This window comes from Pristiophorus japonicus, chromosome 22, assembly GCF_044704955.1.
Source record: "Pristiophorus japonicus isolate sPriJap1 chromosome 22, sPriJap1.hap1, whole genome shotgun sequence".
Taxonomy (NCBI): Eukaryota; Metazoa; Chordata; class Chondrichthyes; family Pristiophoridae; genus Pristiophorus; species Pristiophorus japonicus.
The window spans coordinates 7,341,014-7,358,567 of record NC_091998.1 but is presented as its reverse complement, the minus strand read 5'-3'; the positions used below and the strand labels follow the sequence as shown (position 1 = coordinate 7,358,567).

Genomic DNA, 17,554 nt, shown 5'->3' with positions numbered 1-17,554 from the left:
AACTCTAGGGAATACAGGCCTGGTCTACTCAATCTCTCCTCATTCCAGGAATCAGTCTAGTGAACCATCGTTGCACTCCCTTCTAAGGCAAGTGTATCTTTCCTTAAGTCAGGAGACCAAAACTGTACACAATACTCCAGGTGTGGTCTCACCAGGGCCCTATATAATTGCAGTAAGACTTTACTCTTATACTTCCATTCCTTTATAATAAAGGCTAACATAGCATTTGCTTTCTTAATTGCTTGCCATGCCTGCATGTTAACTTTCAGTGATTTGTGTACAAGGACATCTGGGTCCCTCTGAACACCAACATTTCCCAATCTCTCACCATTTAAAAAATACTCTGCTGTTCCCTTTTTCTTACCTAAGTGGATAACTTCACCTTTCTCCACGTTATGTTGCATTTGCCACGTTCTTGCCCACTCACTTAACCTGTCTATATCCCTTTGCACCCTCCTCACAACTTACTTTCCCACCTAGCTTTGTACGGTCAGTAAACCTGGATACATTACACTCGGTCCCCTTATCATGTACATAATGTAACACCACTGTATTACTGGATACACACAATCTAGATGCACACCTTGGCCACAAGGGGTGAACTTGTGGGAGACACTCCTTACCTTATTACCAGGTATATAAAGGGAGGTCCCACGCAGGGTCCTCACTTGTGGAGAGCTGTAAATAAAGAGTTAAGGTCAGAGAGTGACCTTGTCCCTAGAATGTGCCTCGTGTGGTTTCATGCAGCAGAGTAAGGACTTTACACCCCTCATCCAAATCATCGACATAGATTGTAAATAGCTGAGGCCCTATGACTAATCCTTGCGGCACCACACTAGTTACAGCCTGCCAACCCAAAAATGAAAATTACAACAGTGTTTACACTTCAAAAGTACTTCATTGGCTGTAAAGCGCTGTGGGCTGTCCGGAGGGCATGAAAGGAGCTATATAAAAGAAAGACTTGCATTTATAGAGCGCCTTTCACGACCATCGGACATCTCAAAGCGCTTTACCGCTAATGAAGTACTTTTGGAGTGTAGTCACTGTTGTAATGTGGGAAACGCGGCAGCCAATTTGCGCACAGCAAGCTCCCACAAACAGCAATGTGATAATGACCGGATAATCTGTTTTTGTTATGTTGATTGAGGGATTAATATTGGCCCCAGGACACCGGGGATAACTCCCCTGCTCTTCTTCGAAATAGTGACACGGGATCTTTTATGTCCACCTGAGAGAGCAGACGGGGCCTCGGTTTAACGTCTCATCTGAAAGACGGCACCTCCGACAGTGCAGCACTCCCTCAGCACTGCACTGGGAGTGTCAGCCTAGATTGATGTGCTCAAGTCCCTGGAGTGGGACTTGAACCCACAACCTTCTGACTCTGAGGCGAGGGTGCTGCCCACTGAATGTGAAGCACAGCTGAGATTGGAATTTCACCATAAGTTTAATGAAGGGAGTACAGAATCATAGAATGGTTACAGCATGGCAGAAGGCCTTTCAGCCCGTGCAGTCCATACCGAATTAAATCCACGACAAGGTGCATTTGGAGCACGAACACGCCATAGTTATTTTCCACAGCGAATCATCATCATCATCATCATCGGCAGTCCCTCGGAATCGAGGAACATAAGAACATAAGAAATAGGAGCAGGAGTCAGCCATTTGGCCCCTTGAGCCTACTCCGCCATTCAATAAGATCATGGCTGATCTGATCATGGACTCAGCTCCACTTCCCTGCTCGCTCCCCATAACCCCTTATCCCCTTATCGTTTAAGAATCTGTCAATTTCAGTCTTAAATATATTCAATGTCCCAGCTTCCACAGCTCTCTGAGGCAGCAAATTCCACAGATTTACAACCCTCTGAGAGAAGAAGTTTCTCCTCATCTCAGTTTTAAATGAGCGGCCCCTTATTCTAAGATCATGCCCTCCAGTTCTAGTCTCCCCCATCAGTGGAAACATCCTCTCTGCATCCACCTTGTCAAGCCGCCTCATAATCTTATACGTTTCGATAAGATCACCTCTCATTCTTCTGAATTCCAATTCAGAAGACTTGCTTCCACTCTAAAAATGAGTCCTTAGGTGGCTGAACAGTCCAATACGAGAGCCACAGTCCCTGTCACAGGTGGGACAGACAGTGGTTGAAGGAAAGGGAGGGTGGGACTGGTTTGCCGCACGCTCCTTCCGCTGCCTGCGCTTGGTTTCTGCACGCTCTCGGCGACGAGACTCGAGGTGCTCAGCGCCCTGCCCGATGCACTTCCTCCACTTAGGGCGGTCTTTGGGCCAGGGTCTACCACACAATTATTTTTCTTTGACCTTCATTTTATACTTGCTTTCTCCCTCAACAGGTCACGCTGCAGTGCTGAAAGTATCGAGTGCTCACATGGTCTACACGTGCCCCGAGGGGCTAAACGTCACCCTTCAGTGCAGCCTCTCGGGGCACCTCCTGGACAGACATGACTTCCTGACCAAGCTGTGGTACTTCAGCCGCGGCCGGAACGACACGTGCGCGGAGAAGGCGCATGTCCGCAACACCAGCGTCAAGTGGGAGACCCGCGTCCAGTACAAGGGCCACGGGGTGTACATGAGCTCGGACCACAGGGGCCTGTTCTGGGTCACCCTCACCCACCTGTTGCCGGACGACCAAGGGTTTTACTGCTGCGTGGTGCACGAACTGCACAGGTTGCCGGAGAACCGACACCACCCCAAGGTCGGCCTGACCGTGTATGGCACCATGGAGCTCCAGGTCACGCGCGGTAAGTTCTCTCCAGGAAGCGATTGTGTCGTGGGGAGGTCAGGGAGTACTTGATACCTGCCGAGTGGCCAGAACCGGGCCACCCATCCCCTCATCCGCACCTGGGAAAGAAATAGCCAGACGGCAATGGGGAAGGGGTCCTGTGGCCACTCTGTTCAGCAACAGCAACAACTTGCATTTATCTAGCGCCTTTAACGTAGTAAAATGGAGCAATTATCAAACAAAATTTGATACCGAGCCACATAAGGAGACAGTGGGCGGAGAGGATGTTTCCCCTCGTGGGGCAATCTAGAACTAGGGGCCATAGTTTCAGAATAAGGGGTCGCCCATTTAAAACTGCGATGAGGAGGAATTTCTTCTCTCAGAGGGCCATGAATCTGTGGAATTCTCTGCCCCAGAGAGCTGGGCCATTGAATATATTTAAGGTGGAGATAGACAGATTTTTGCACGATAAGGGAGTCAAAGGTTATGGGGAGCGGGCGGGGAAGTGGAGCTGAGCCCAAGATCAGATCAGCCACGATCTTAGTGAATGGCGGAGCAGGCTCGAGAGGCCGTGCGGCCAACTCCTGCTCCTACTTCTTATGTTTTGCCCAGTTGCTGATATCACGAGTTTGAAGGAGTGTTTAAAACCGAGTCTATGGCGGTTTCTGCTCTCACGATCCTTTCTTTGAAGTGTAGCGTTTCACAGTGAGCGCGTACTCGGTGAGTGAAAACAAATGTGCCATTTAATGAAAATAAAAAAAAGAAAAGTGTATAACCTGCAGTATCTGTCACGTATAATCAAGACAGAAATCGATAGATTTTTGGATATTAAGGGAATCGAGCGATATGGGGATCGGGCGGGAAAGTGGAGCTGAGGTCGAAGATCAGCCGTGATCTTATTAAATGGCGGAGCAGGCTCGAGGGAGGAATGGCCGACTCCTGCCCCTATTTCTTATGTTATAACCACTGCTGGAGCTTGTCTCGGGATCCTCTCCTGAAAGGTCGAGACTTTCTCATGCTTTATATTTTCAATCCGAAAACATCTGGTATGTTGCACGTTGCAGCAAAGGAAGTGTACCAAGTGTTTGAAGTGCTTGAAGAAATAATTAGCACGCACAGCAAAGGATGAAATAAAAGTCAAAGATTAAACACATAGTCATGGACCGTAGTTTAAAAATATGTACTGATTTGCACCTCGAAGTTGAGCAGAAAGATTTGCTGTTTGTCACCGATTTCCTCATGTTACAGTCCAATAACACTTTTGTGCTGTTGCTGATAACTTAAAGTGCACAAGTTATGCCTGCTTCTTTAAGGACGTGCTTATTTGTACTGCAAAAAATGGCCGCCATACTCCACCCTTTGTCTATGATTGTCACCTTGGAGGATAAGCCACACCCTGAAGTTTCACAGGAATGTGCAACTGGAACCATCCCAGGGTCTCACTGACTTTGCGAATTGTAACTCGATCCACTTTGACTTCCTGAAGTGACAGAGGACAGAGCTCCCCAGAAGCCAGCAAGGGCTGGCCAAAGTGTCTTACCCCAGTCCAAGTACATGCCACATGATCAGTCTTCCAAGTTCTCTCTCACCCTCCGATTCCCCCCCACCCGTGTCTCTCCGCCCCCTCCTCACTCTCTCCCCCAGCCTCTCTTACTCACTCCCCCTAGCCTCTCTCACTCACTCCCCCCCAGCCTCTCTCACTCACTCCCCCCCCAGCCTCTCTCACTCACTCTCCCCCAGCCTCTCTCACTCACTCCCCCAGCCTCTCTCACTCACTCCCCCTCAGCCTCTCTCACTCACTCCCCCTCAGCCTCCCTCACTCACTCACTCCCCCCCAGCCTCTCTCACTCACTCCCCCTAGCCTCTCTCACTCACTCCCCCAGCCTCTCTCACTCACTCCCCCCCAGCCTCTCTCACTCACTCACTCCCCCTCAGCCTCTCTCACTCACTCACTCCCCCTCAGCCTCTCTCACTCACTCACTCCCCCTCAGCCTTTCTCACTCACTCACCCCCCAGCCTCTCTCACTCACTCCCCCCAGCCTCTCTCACTCACTCACTCACACCCCCTAGCCTTTCTCACTCTCCTCCCCCAGCCTCTCTCACTCTCCACCCCCCCAGCCTCTCTCTCACTCACTCACACCCCCTAGCCTCTCTCACTCTCCTCCCCCAGCTTCTCTCACTCTCCTCCCCCAGCCTCTCTCACTCACTCCCCCCCAGCCTCTCTCACTCTCCTCCCCCCCAGCCTCTCTCACTCTCCTCCCCCCCAGCCTCTCTCACTCTCCTCCCCCCCAGCCTCTCTCACTCACTCCCCCTAGCCTCTCCCACTCACTCCCCCCCAGCCTCTCTCACACACTCCCCCCCCGCCAGCCTCTCTCACTCACTCCCCCCCAGCCTCTCTCACTCACTCCCCCCAGCCTCTCTCACTCACTCCCCCCCAGCCTCTCACACTCACTCCCCCCCAGCCTCTCTCACTCACTCCCCCCCAGCCTCTCTCACTCACTCCCCCTCAGCCTCTCTCACTCACTCCCCCTCAGCCTCTCTCACTCACTCCCCCTCAGCCTCTCTCACTCACTCCCCCTCAGCCTCTCTCACTCACTCCCCCCCAGCCTCTCTCACCCCAGCGCATCTCCCTCTCTCCGCCCAGCCTCTCTCACTCACTCCCCCCCACCATCTCTTACTCACTCCCCCCACCATCTCTTACTCACTCCCTCCAGCCTCTCTCACTCTCTCCCTCCCAGCCTCTCTCACTCACTCCCCCCAGCGCCTCTCACTTTCTTCGCACCCCCCTCCCCCCACCGCTTCTCTGACCCCGCCGCCGCTCGCTGCCACTCTTGCCCCCCCCCGAGAGGGATCGGAGCGGGAGGCGGGGGGGGGGGAGGAGAGAGAGTCGGGGCTGGGGTGTGAGCGGAGTCTTGGGCCTCAGGTCCTGCTTCTCAGCACCATGTGGAGAGAACGATTCGGGGCCGGGGTGGGGGTGGGGGGTGGGGGGGGCGCGCAGAGCTTGACCCACAACCTTCGGACTTAGAGGAGAGCGAGCTGCCCACTGAGCCACGGCTGACACAGGACATAAAAACCAAATACTTCCTTTCACTAACAATGAGGAAAGCAAAGATCCACTCGCACATATTGATATCCAAAATGGACTGCTATGAGGAAGGTTTAAAAGTTAATAATACCTGAAAGGAGGCGTACGAGAGGGGATCCTATAGAAGTGTATATGATCCTAAATGGGATAGAAACGGTAAATCTGGGGGCTTAAACCACCTGGGCTCAAGGAGACCTGGGTACAAACTGGTGAATCGGCCTTTCTTGTTGGATGAGGCTGAGCTGGAGAGGAGATGTCGGAGCCGCTGCTGGGTTTAACCCCGAATACATCCAAGTCCAGTCGGCTCAACCATTTCCAATGTGAGACTGTCACTGCTTGTACAATGTAAAAGGATCATTGTTTTAGGAAGAAGTATTTCAGGAGAGGTGCACTGATTTACAGATTTGTTTTAATTCACCAAGCGAGACCGATACCAAAATGGTCCTCCGAGTACAGCGGTGGAGGCAAAACCTCTTGAATGATTTAAGAGTGAGTTAGACGGAAGGGTGAGCTAGGTGTGTCAAATGGCCACCCTCGTTTGTAATGATCTTGTGTGTATCTTGTGGCATGTTGGCCTTCAGAGCGAGGGGATTTGAGTATAGGGGCAGGGAGGTGTTGCTACAGTTGTACAGGGCCTTGGTGAGGCCACACCTGGAGTATTGTGTACAGTTTTGGTCTCCTAACCTGAGGAAGGACGTTCTTGCTATTGAGGGAGTGCAGCGGAGGTTCACCAGACTGATTCCCGGGATGGTGGGACTGACCTAACAAGAAAGACTGGATCAACTGGGCTTGTATTCACTGGAGTTCAGAAGAATGAGAGGGGACCTCATAGAAACGTTTAAAATTCTGACGGGTTTAGACAGGTTAGATGCAGGAAGAGTGTTCCCAATGTTGGGGAAGTCCAGAACCAGGGGTCACAGTCTAAGGATAAGGGGTAAGCCATTTAGGACCGAGATGAGGAGAGACTTCTTCACCCAGAGAGTGGTGAACCTGTGGAATTCTCTGCCACAGAAAGTGGTTGGGGCCAATTCACTAAATATATTCAAAAGGGAGTTAGATGAAGTCCTTACTACTCGGGGGATCAAGGGGTATGGCGAGAAAGCAGGAAGGGGGTACTGAAGTTTCATGTTCAGCCATGAACTCATTGAATGGCGGTGCAGGCTAGAAGGGCCGAATGGCCTGCTCCTGCACCTATTTTCTATGTTTCTATGTTTCTATGTATCTGAAGGGAGCAAATTGTGGAGGGACTGCCACTTAAATCTGATATTCTCATACTTTACAGCAAATGGAACTCACTCCACTAATCAACAGTGTACTTTTCGGGATGCTAATGCAAAGTCAGACGCAGAAGGTAAGACATTTGCTCTCTCGTATTGTATGTTGGGACTAACTGTCCCGTCTCCACCTCTCTTTGACACAATTGACCCCAACGCCCTTCGGAAACACCTCTCCTCCACTGCCCGGTTTGGTGGGACTGCCCTTGTTTGATCCATTCAGGTACCCTTCGGAGCAGCGCCAGCAACAGCTTCTCTTCCCCCTCCACCATCACCTCCAGAGTCAGTCAAGGGTCCACCCTTGATCCTTCCCCTTCCTCGTCTCTGTGCTGCCCCTGAGCAACGTCATCTGCCAACACGGGATAAGCATCTGTACATACGCTGGTGACACCCAGCTCCACCTCACCATCACCTCCTTTGGCCCTTCCACTAAAAGGATGTTGTCAGGTTGCATGTCCACAATCACAGAATAGTACGGCACAGGAGGCCATTCGGCCCATCGAGTTTATGCCGGCTCTTTCTGAGAGCAATCCAGGCAGTCCCACTCCCCTGCTCTTTCCCCATATCTCTGCTATTTTTTCCTTCAAGGATTTATCCAATTCCCTTTTGAAGGCTACTATTAAATCTGTATCCACCGCCCGATCAGGCAGCACATTCCAAATCCGAACCACTCGTTGCATAAAAACAGTTTTTCCTCATGTCGCCTCTGGTCCTTAAATCTGAGCCCACTGGTTCTCAACCCTTCAGCCGTTGGAGACAATCTTTCTTCATTTACTCCATCATAATTTTAAACACCCCCTTCAAATCTCCTCTTACCCTTTCTCTGCTCGGAGGAGAACAATGAGCCAGACATTTCCTCCGTCCATACATTGGGAATACCAAAGCTACCAGCGTCTTTGGGCGCCCACCACAAATGTCGCTCAGGCCCCCATCTCAGGCCGAACCAGACCGACCGATATCTCAGCTTCCGACTCCATATCCTCTCCCTTGCAACGGGCCGAAAGTGTCACATCAAGTGGGATCCCTCACCTGCATCGTACGTCTTCGCTGATTATGTACTGTCAGCAAGGAGCCACTTAGGCAGGGAAGGAACATAGAAAGCTGCAGCGCAGAAGGAGGCCACTTCGGCCCATCGTGTCCACGCCGGCCGACAAACAGCCACACGGCCCTCGGTCAGCAGCCCTGAAGGCTAAATGTAAACCAATGAACAATGGCGGAAAGGTAAAGAGCACCCGGCCCAACCAGTCCACCCCACACAACTGCGACACCATTTGCACCGAAGCATTCTACACTCCACCCCAACCGGAGCCATGTGATGAGCTCTTACATAAGAACAGTTGTCCATTCGGCCCCTCGAGCTTGCTCCACCATTCAATAAGATCATGGCTGATCCACTTCCCTGCCCGCTCCCCATAACCCCTTATTCCCATATCGGTTTTATAAATTTGCAGACATTACTTTGTATCTGCAACACCTGTATATTTTTCCTCTGAGGTATATTCTAAATCGGCAGGTTCCAAAATATTTACTCTGTGTGCCTTGCCTTCAGGGGCACTCATGATAACATTGCATCCGCCCGCATTGGAACTATTGTCTTCCGAATGACTCGATGAAACTAAAAAATCAGCACTGGAAACAAAAATACACGGCAGGCAGCCCTCGATTACACACGATATTACTCGCTGCGGAACCTGTACATCACAATTATCTATTCCACATCAAAAATGCTGCACACATAATAAATGCATCACATACTTTATGCTTAAATGTTCAGTTTTTCTGACCAAACATCACTTAGAGGGCCAAAGGGACACGGGTGGGTAGTTCGGCCCAATGTTTACGCCCCACCAGTTTATTAGCCAGGGCAACTCTACGTCATCAATTCTAAGAACTGACCTCGCCTCCATATCTTCAACACCGTTACATTCTAAATATCGATCTTGCCTTTGAACACCTAACTTTGTGTTGCATCGATGGCCCTTTGGGACATTGTGGAGTCGACGCCTCGGGTAAAGTAAGAGGCAAAGTAGTACAACAAGTGCATGCAGAGGTTTTGGTCGTGTCAGCCGGGGCTCAGGGGGCAGCACCCTCGCTTCTGAGTCAGAAGGTCGTGGGTTCAAGTCCCACTCCAGGGACTGGAGCACAAAAATCCAGGCTGACACTCCCAGTGCAGTGCTGAGGGAGTGCTGCACTGTCGGAGGTGCTGTCTTTCGGATGAGACGTTAAACCGAGGCCCCGTCTGCCCCCTCAGGTGGATGTACAAGATCCCATGGCACTATTTTGAAGGAGAGCAGGGGAGTTATCCCCGGTGTCCTGGGGCCAATATTTATCCCTCAATCAACATAACAAAAAAACAGATGATCTGGTCATTATCACATTGCTGTTTGTGGGAGCTTGCTGTGCGCAAATTGGCTGCCGCGTTGCCCACATTACAACAGTGACTACACTCTAAAAGTACTTCATTGGCTGTAAAGCGCTTTGAGATGTCCGGTGATTGTGAAAGGCGCCATATAAATGCAAGTCTTGCTTTTCTTTAAAGATTGGCACTGGGTTGATGCTCGATACTGTCTATAATCTGAGAGAGTCACCAGGGTAAACGTTGACTCTGTGGGACTCTGCAATGCGGGTGGCAGCGAAGCAGCAGCCTGTTTGAAGTGAATGGAGATTAAAACTGGGGAGAAATGTAAAACGGTCTCGACCATTACACAACATCGCACGGAGTCATCTTCTGCCCTAAGGAGTGAGACAGAGGAAATCTTTCCCGCTTTTCCTTCTATTCTGAAGAACGGTGTGCATTACGAAACAACAATAACAATGTATATTTATATAGCGCCTTTAACGTAGTGAAACGTCCCAAGGCGCTTCACAGGAGTATCACGAGATAAAAATTTGACACCGAGCCGCATAAGTAGAAATTAGGGCAGGTGACCAAAAGAGACGGGTTTTAAGGAGCGTCTTGAAGGAGGAAAGCGAGGTGGAGAGGTTTAGGGAGGGCGTTCCAGAGCTTGGGGCCCAGGCAACAGAAGGCACGGCCACCAATGGTTGAGCGATTATAATCAGGGATGCTCAAGGAGACAGAATTAGAGGAGCGCACACATCTCGGGGGGTTGTGGGGCTGGAGGAGATTACAGGGATAGGGAGGGGCGAGGCCATGGAGGGATTTGAAAATAAGGATGAGAATTTTGAAATCGAGGCGTTGCCTAGCCGGGAGCCAATGTAAGTCAGCGAGCACATGGGGTGATGGGTGAGCGGGACTTGGTGTGAGTTAGGACTTGGTATGAATTTTGGATCACCTCTAGTTTACGTAAGGTAGAATGTGTAAGTCCCTGTATTGACAACGTCCAACGAGAATTGGGTAAAAACTTGAAAAGGAGACATTTTCGGGTTATGGGGAAAGAGCAGGAGTGGGACTAATGGGATCGCTCTTCAAAGAGCTGGCACAGGCACGATGGGCCGAATGGCCTTCTTCTGCGCTGCATCGTTCTATGATAATGCTGCAAATGTGTTTACCCCTCAGTTCAATCGCTCTGCATGTCACGGAGGAGCAGTCCACATTGATTAACCCTCTGCTGTCTGATTATTTCCCCCAGCCACCACAGCTGCTGCACTGGGCACGATGGCGTGTGTAATTGGCATCCTGTCCCTGCCCCTGATCCTGCTCCTCATTTACAAACAGAGACAAGGTGCGGCCACCAGGAGAAGTAAGTGAAACACCCCTAACTCTTACAGCAACTCTGAAAACCTGCGTGTGGAGCTGCGTACAGTGGAGGAGTGCGGTATTCACACCAATTTTAATCATATAAATAGCAACATTTGAAAAAATTTCAAACACCTGGGACACGTGTTGGTACTCACAGCAACGGGCCAACGGTTATCTGTGTGCACGATCTTCTGCAAATAGTTATACACTCCCAGGGACCTCCTGTAAATACTGACACAATCTCGGGGGCCCCCTCTAAACACAGACACACCCTGTAAATACAGACACATACCCAGACACACCCTGTAAATACAGACACACTGACAGACACACCCTGTAAATACAGACACACTGACAGACACACCCTGTAAATTACTGACACACTCACAGACACCCCCTGCGATTACTGACACATTCACAGACACCCCCTGCGATTACTGACACACTCACAGACACACCCCTGCAATTACTGACACACTCACAGACACACCCCTGCGATTACTGACACACTCACAGACACCCCCTGCGATTACTGACACACTCACAGACACACCCCTGCAATTACTGACACACTCACAGACACACCCCTGCGATTACTGACACACTCACAGACACCCCCTCTGTTTAGTTCCAGGATTTTCTGCTTTTATTTCACTGTGATGTTTAGCAGAAATGAAAGAAACCGATTTTCTGCTTGGCAATTGGTGTTACCTTGAAATAACAGGTATTTGCCTTGGACAGGGATTCATGGTATTTGAGTGACAGGAGAGAGTCAATTTCATAATCAGCTACATTTACATCTGAAAACTAGGTCGAGTGCCAATTTTGTGCCAATATAATATTACATCAGATATACGGCACAGAAACAGGCCATTGGGCCCAACCAGTCCATGCCGGCGTTTATGCTCCACTCGAGCCTCCTCCTGTCTTTCATCATCTAAATCTATCGGCATACCCCTCTATTCCCTTCTCCCCCATATACTTGTCCAGCCTCCCCTTAAATGCATTGATACTATTCGCTTCAACCACTCCCTGTGGCAGCGAGTTCCACATTCTCACCACTCTCTGGGCAAAGACGTTTCTCCTGAATTCCCCATTGGATTTCTTGGTGACTATCTTATATCGATGGCCTCTAGTTTGTTTACAGAAATGAAGAACTCCAAGTTTCATCAATGTAAGAGAGTTGCAGTTATAAAGCACCCTTATCTTGTGTCTGTGAAAATACAGTGAGTGCCGTTATTTAGGTAAACAGGGCCGCCATTTCACGCACAGCAAGATCCCACACAGAGCGGGACGTTAAGACGAACGAGCAACGAATCTGTTTCGGGTGGTGTTGGTTGAGGGAACCATCTTTTTTCCATAGTGCCAGCCGTGGTTCAGTGGGCAGCATCCTCGCCTCTGAGTCAGAAGGTTGTGGGTTCATGTCCCACTCCAGGGCACAAAATCGAGGCTGGCACTCCCAGTGCAGTGATGAGGGAGCGCTGCACTGTTGGAGGGGCCGTCTTTAGGATGAGACATTAAACCGAGGCCCCGTCTGCTCTCTCAGGTGAACGTAAAAGATCCCATGGCACTATTTCGAAGAAGAGCAGGGGGAGTTCTCCCCGATGTCCCGGGGCCAATATTTATCCCTCAACCACATAACAAAACAGATGATCTGGTCATCATCACATTGCTGTGTGTGGGAGCTTGCTGTGCGCAAATTGGCTGCCGCCTTTCCTACATTACAACAGTGGCTACACTTAAAAAAAAAATACTTGATTGGCTGTAAAGCGCTTTGGGACATCCTGAGGTTGTGAAAGGCGCTATATAAATGCAAGTCTTTCTTTTTTTGGATTCACATTGTATTTAATGTCCATCTAAACACCACAGCAGCTAGACAGGGCCACGGTTAGAGATGTAATTTGTAGTACAGCAACTGCTCAATGCTGTACTGCAGCGTCAGCTCAGATGACATGTGCTGGAATTTGTGGTTTGACTGTCGGAGAAATTCTTACCTAATCAGCGTAATTGAACAGGTAATGTCCCCAGCAGCATTTGATGAAAGTATTGTGCCGACAGCAGAGGTTTCAGCAGCTGACGATTATGATCAGACGTGCAACAATATTTCCCTGCCCCTCCTCCGCATTGCCCCACTGCACTGACGAGCAAACAGATGTCAGCAATATTAGCAAATATTGCCGGTGGAAACAGACCACGGGCCTGCAATGGAATCGCACAGAGGCAGTTACGGAGGAAGCAGATAAGCACGAGGAGAGAAAGGAGCAGATATGAACAGGTGGACATGGATAGACAGCAAAAGACCTTCTGGTCCATCGAGTCTATCTCACGCAACCTTGTGTGTCGTGAAATATACGCTCCCCACCCCACCCACAACCATGGGATCTCCTGGGAAAGGCCAAAAAACGGGTCAAAATCCAGGCCTACTTGGGAACAAAATCCTCCAACTCTCCCCCCCCCCCCCCCCCCCATTAGGCCATCCAAACTAGTCCAGGGGTCACTCTCGTAAGAACATAAGAAATAGGAGCAGGAGTCGGCCATTTGGCCCCTCGAGCCTGCTCCGCCATTCAATAAGATCATGGCTGATCTGATCTTTGGCTCAGCTCCACTTCCCCGCCCGCTCCCCGTAACCCTTGACTCCCTTATAATTCCGCGCAGTGCCCACCTCTAGTACAAGGTGATCTCCACCCCAGCCAGAAACAGGTCCAGCTCTCGCTTGAAGGAAATCAGACACTTGTTAACGCATTTTGTTCTGCCAATCACCCTATGAGCGCCCATACTTACTGTGTCCGGACTGCTCCTCACAGAGTCAGACCACTGCTAGATGTTCTCAGTGGAAGATTATGCTGATGGGGTGAGAATAAGAGGGGTGGGAGGAGGTTGGTATGGGGGTGTACACCCGTTGGGCTGAATGGCCAGTTTCTGCGTTGCAACAGCAATGTAATTCATGCGCAGATTGTAAAACTTGAAATCATTTGTGCCCTTTCTGCTTTAACATGAACGTAAAATGTTTAGATTCTGCACAATCTCACCTCACCTATTTTACATTGCAGGAGCCCATGAACTTGTCCGAATGGATAGGTAAGTTTTTTTTGCTCTTACAAGTTATTTTAAACTCAAGGGAACTTTCTCCGATCCTTTGCCCTGGTCATACATAAGTACAATCAGGTTCCAGAACTGAAGTCAATGCAAGTCATAAAATGTCCACGAGAATGTACACGGTGGGACGAGACAAATCTTCATTCTTTCTTCTAGTATTATTTCGCTCCAGTCACCCACCACGTAGCCACGGCGATATTGGGTATTCAGTGTCGTGGACCTGCACTTGACCTCTGCGTACCACTGTGCATCCCCTGCCCACAACTCCGCCAAATTTATTTTATTCGTTCACGGGATGTGGGCGTCGCCGGCTAGGCCGGCATTTATTGCCCATCCCTCATCGCTCTGGAGAAGGTGGTGGCGAGCCGCCTTCTTGAACCGCTGCAGTCCCGTGTTGTCGCGGTTTGATACAACTGGGTGGCCATTTCAGAAGGTCAACCGCGTTGCTGTGGGGTCTGGAGTCACATATAGGCCAGACCGGGTAAGGCCGGCAGATTCCCGTGCAGTGTAGCAGCAACGTTGCCCAGGAGGCTCCATCAAAACAAAAACATTCGAGAGGCTTAAGTTTCTTTAAAATAAGGGATCACGGCTAATATATGAATCTGTGAGGATGCCTCTCCTCCGCGGTTACATCCGGGCCAGGGTGTCCCTGGAGATGGAGCACGCGGTGTCCACCGGTACGCTCGCGGCCTTCCGCGAGAGGTGACCGCCGGAGGGACTGGAGTGCATCATCACCCCCGGCAACCAAATTTTGATTTGATTTATGTTCCTAGTTAAAAGTTAATTGGTTTAATTGTCGGTTGAAGTGTCCCCCATTACTAAGAGGGAACGTGATTTATGATCCGACACAAATATAGTTGTAGAGCTGTTGAGTTGGGAGTGGCTTAGCCAGTCACGTGATGTTCACAAGACTCAATAAAACCCCAGCCAGTTGGGTTCGGGGGATGAGGCAGGTGGTTGTGAGCCTGGTGGATGAACTGGTAATGTGTCGTGTGATTGTTAAACCTTTGTTAATAAACCAACTAGTTCTCAATAGCGATGTGTTGCTGTGAATTCTTAAGCAAAGAAACCTTGAAGCCAATACATTGCGACGACAGTCAAAATGTGGGAAATAACCCAGAAATTATTAAACGTTATCGGTAGAATTAAACAATCTCAGATCCAAAATGAACGTATGATATCTGCAAAAATGAGTCATCTTAGATTTTCCAATTTACAGTGAGGCCATCGGAGTGGAGAATCCAGTGTTTGAGGAAATTGCTGCCCAGAATTTGGAAGCGAAACCAAGAGTGCCAGTTTTTAGCCGACTTCATTCAGAGTCCGATCGCCACCTTCTCTCTGAGCCCAGCACACCGCTTTCCCCTGAGCCTTTGCCACGATTCTTCCCAGTACTGGGTAGGTTTGCTTTCTTCCATCCGTTCTAACGTAGGCGTGTTACAGAAACTGTCGTATGATTGGCCATGATCTCACTGAATGGCGGAGCAGGCTCGAAGGGCTGAATGGCCGACTCCTGCTTATGTTTTTAGGTGTGTAGGGCGGTGCGCGATGGAATTCCCTGCAAATGCATCAATTCGGGCAACCTCCGAATTCTCAGCTGTCAGCCGTGGCTCAGTGGGTAGCACCCTCGCCACCAAGCCAGTAGGTCGTGGGTTCAAGCCCCACTCCAGGGACTTGAGTACCAAAATCCAGGCTGACACACCCAGTGCAGTGCTGAGGGAGTGCCGCACTGTCGGAGGTGCTGTCTTTCGGATGAGATGTTAAACCGAGGCCCCGTCTGCTCTCTCGGGTGGATGTAAAAGATCCCATGACTTACATTTCTATAGCGCCTTTCGCAACCACCGGATGTCTCAAAGCACGACCAAAGTTATACTGTGGGCTGTGAGTCACACACTGCCCACCAGGACAGAGCTCTGCGCATGCCATCTTTCGGATGAGACGTTAAAACGAGGCCCCATCTGCTCTCTCAGGTGGACATAAAAGATCTCCCCGGTGTCCTGGGCCAATATTTCTTCCTCAATCAACATCACTAAAACAGATTATCTGGTCATTGGCACATTACTGTTTGTGGGAGTTTGCTGTGCGCAAATTGGATGTTGCATTTCCCACAGTGACAACACTCCAAATAGTACTTCATTGGTTGTAAAGTGCTTTGAGACATCTGGTGGTTGTGAAAGGCCAAGTATTTTAATCTAACACTTTGAAAGCTGTGAGATGTGAATTTCCTGGCTTGGCTTTTCGAACTGCATGAGTAAATATATTCATTATCTTGAATACTTGGACTGTCTGTTCGCACTGGGTTGACATTGGGTCTTATTCCAAAATCTACATTCACGTTGGTGCTTTGGTGAGTTCTGAGCGAGGGGGGCGGGTGTCTGTACGCTGGCTCCCCGTGCTCACACTGGCTTTATCCGAGCCATAGATTGATGGGTCTGCTTCTCTGTGGGGTGTGTGCGTCTCCTGCCCAGGTAAGGGAGCTGTTTCCTGCCATGCCACTGTAGCCAGCTGGCTCACAGATACCGCTCCCCCGGGGTCTAAACTCCGCACACCCCAATGTACCAATGCCCAAGGATCACACAGAGGGGACAGGGGCCAGTATTGATCCCAGTGAGGAGATCAATAAAAAAGAGATGGTGAAATGCAGAGGGGGGGCAAGGAGGGAGGGGGGGGGGGTGAGAGAGAGAGAGAGAGAGGGGGAGAGAGAGAGAAGGGGGAGAGAGGGGGGGAGAGAGAGAAGGGGGAGAGAGGGGGGGGGAGAGAGAGAGGGGGGAGAGAGAAGGGGAGGGGGGAGAGAGAGGATGGGAGAGAGAGGGGGGGAGAGAGAGAGAAAGGGGGGAGAGAGGGAGTAGAGAGAGGGGGGGAGAGAGAAGGGGAGGGAGGTAAGGGGGAGAGAGGGGGAGGGGGAGAGAGAGGGGGGAGGGGGAGATCGAGGGGGGGGTAAGGGGGAGGGGGAGAGAGTGGGGGAGAGTGAGAGAGAGGGGAGAGTGAGAGAGGGAGAAAGAAATGGTGACAGAGAGCGGGCGAGGGAGGGAGGGAGGAGGAGGGAGAGAGAGAGAGAGAGAGAGAGAGAGAGAGAGGGAAGAGGGGAGGGGAGAAAAGAGAGGGCGAGGGAGAGAGATAGAGACAGGACGAGGGAGAGATAGAGACAGGAGCGAGGGGAGAGATAGAGACAGGAGCGAGGGGAGAGATAGAGACAGGAGCGAGGGGAGAGATAGAGACAGGAGCGAGGGGGAGATAGAGACAGGAGCGAGGGGGAGAGATAGAGACAGGAGCGAGGGAGAAATAGAGACAGGAGCGAGGGAGAGATAGAGAGGTGAAGCAGGGGGAAGAGAGTGAATGGGAGAAGACCAGAGAGAGAGAGAGAGAGAGAGCATTCTGAGCTTGAGGGCAGAGAGAGTTGATGTGAGAGAACTTCGCTGAAGATTATTTCTAGCATTTTACACACCTTTGTCATAAACATTTTTCAAATTTACTTCAATATTTTAAACCTATATTTGGAAGAGAATAGATAAGAATATCCGTGTGGTAGGAACATCTGAAGTGTTCAAATTTAGACTTTACCCTGGCAAGGCCTGAACTTGCCAACACCCAAATAAACACGGCCTTCACAGGAGGGACTGAAATACTGCACCCAATAACTTGCACAAACGGTGCACATACCCTGGCT

General features: G+C 50.3%; 2 protein-coding genes across 3 annotated transcripts in view; one reads left to right on the top strand and one right to left on the bottom strand.

The window, feature by feature from the left end:
• Positions 1-17,554, bottom strand: part of cdh23 (cadherin-related 23) — a 211,165-nt gene that overhangs the window by 150,863 nt on the left and 42,748 nt on the right. The gene's annotated exons all lie outside the window — the stretch shown is intronic.
• vsir (V-set immunoregulatory receptor) overlaps positions 1-17,554 on the top strand; it is a 53,300-nt gene that overhangs the window by 22,818 nt on the left and 12,928 nt on the right. For both annotated transcript variants that reach the window (XM_070865555.1, XM_070865556.1), the window contains 5 exons: positions 2,347-2,754; positions 7,103-7,171; positions 10,685-10,795; positions 13,845-13,872; positions 15,110-15,285. In XM_070865555.1, the coding sequence (XP_070721656.1) occupies positions 2,347-2,754; positions 7,103-7,171; positions 10,685-10,795; positions 13,845-13,872; positions 15,110-15,285 (792 nt within the window). The remainder of the gene's footprint in view (positions 1-2,346; positions 2,755-7,102; positions 7,172-10,684; positions 10,796-13,844; positions 13,873-15,109; positions 15,286-17,554) is intronic.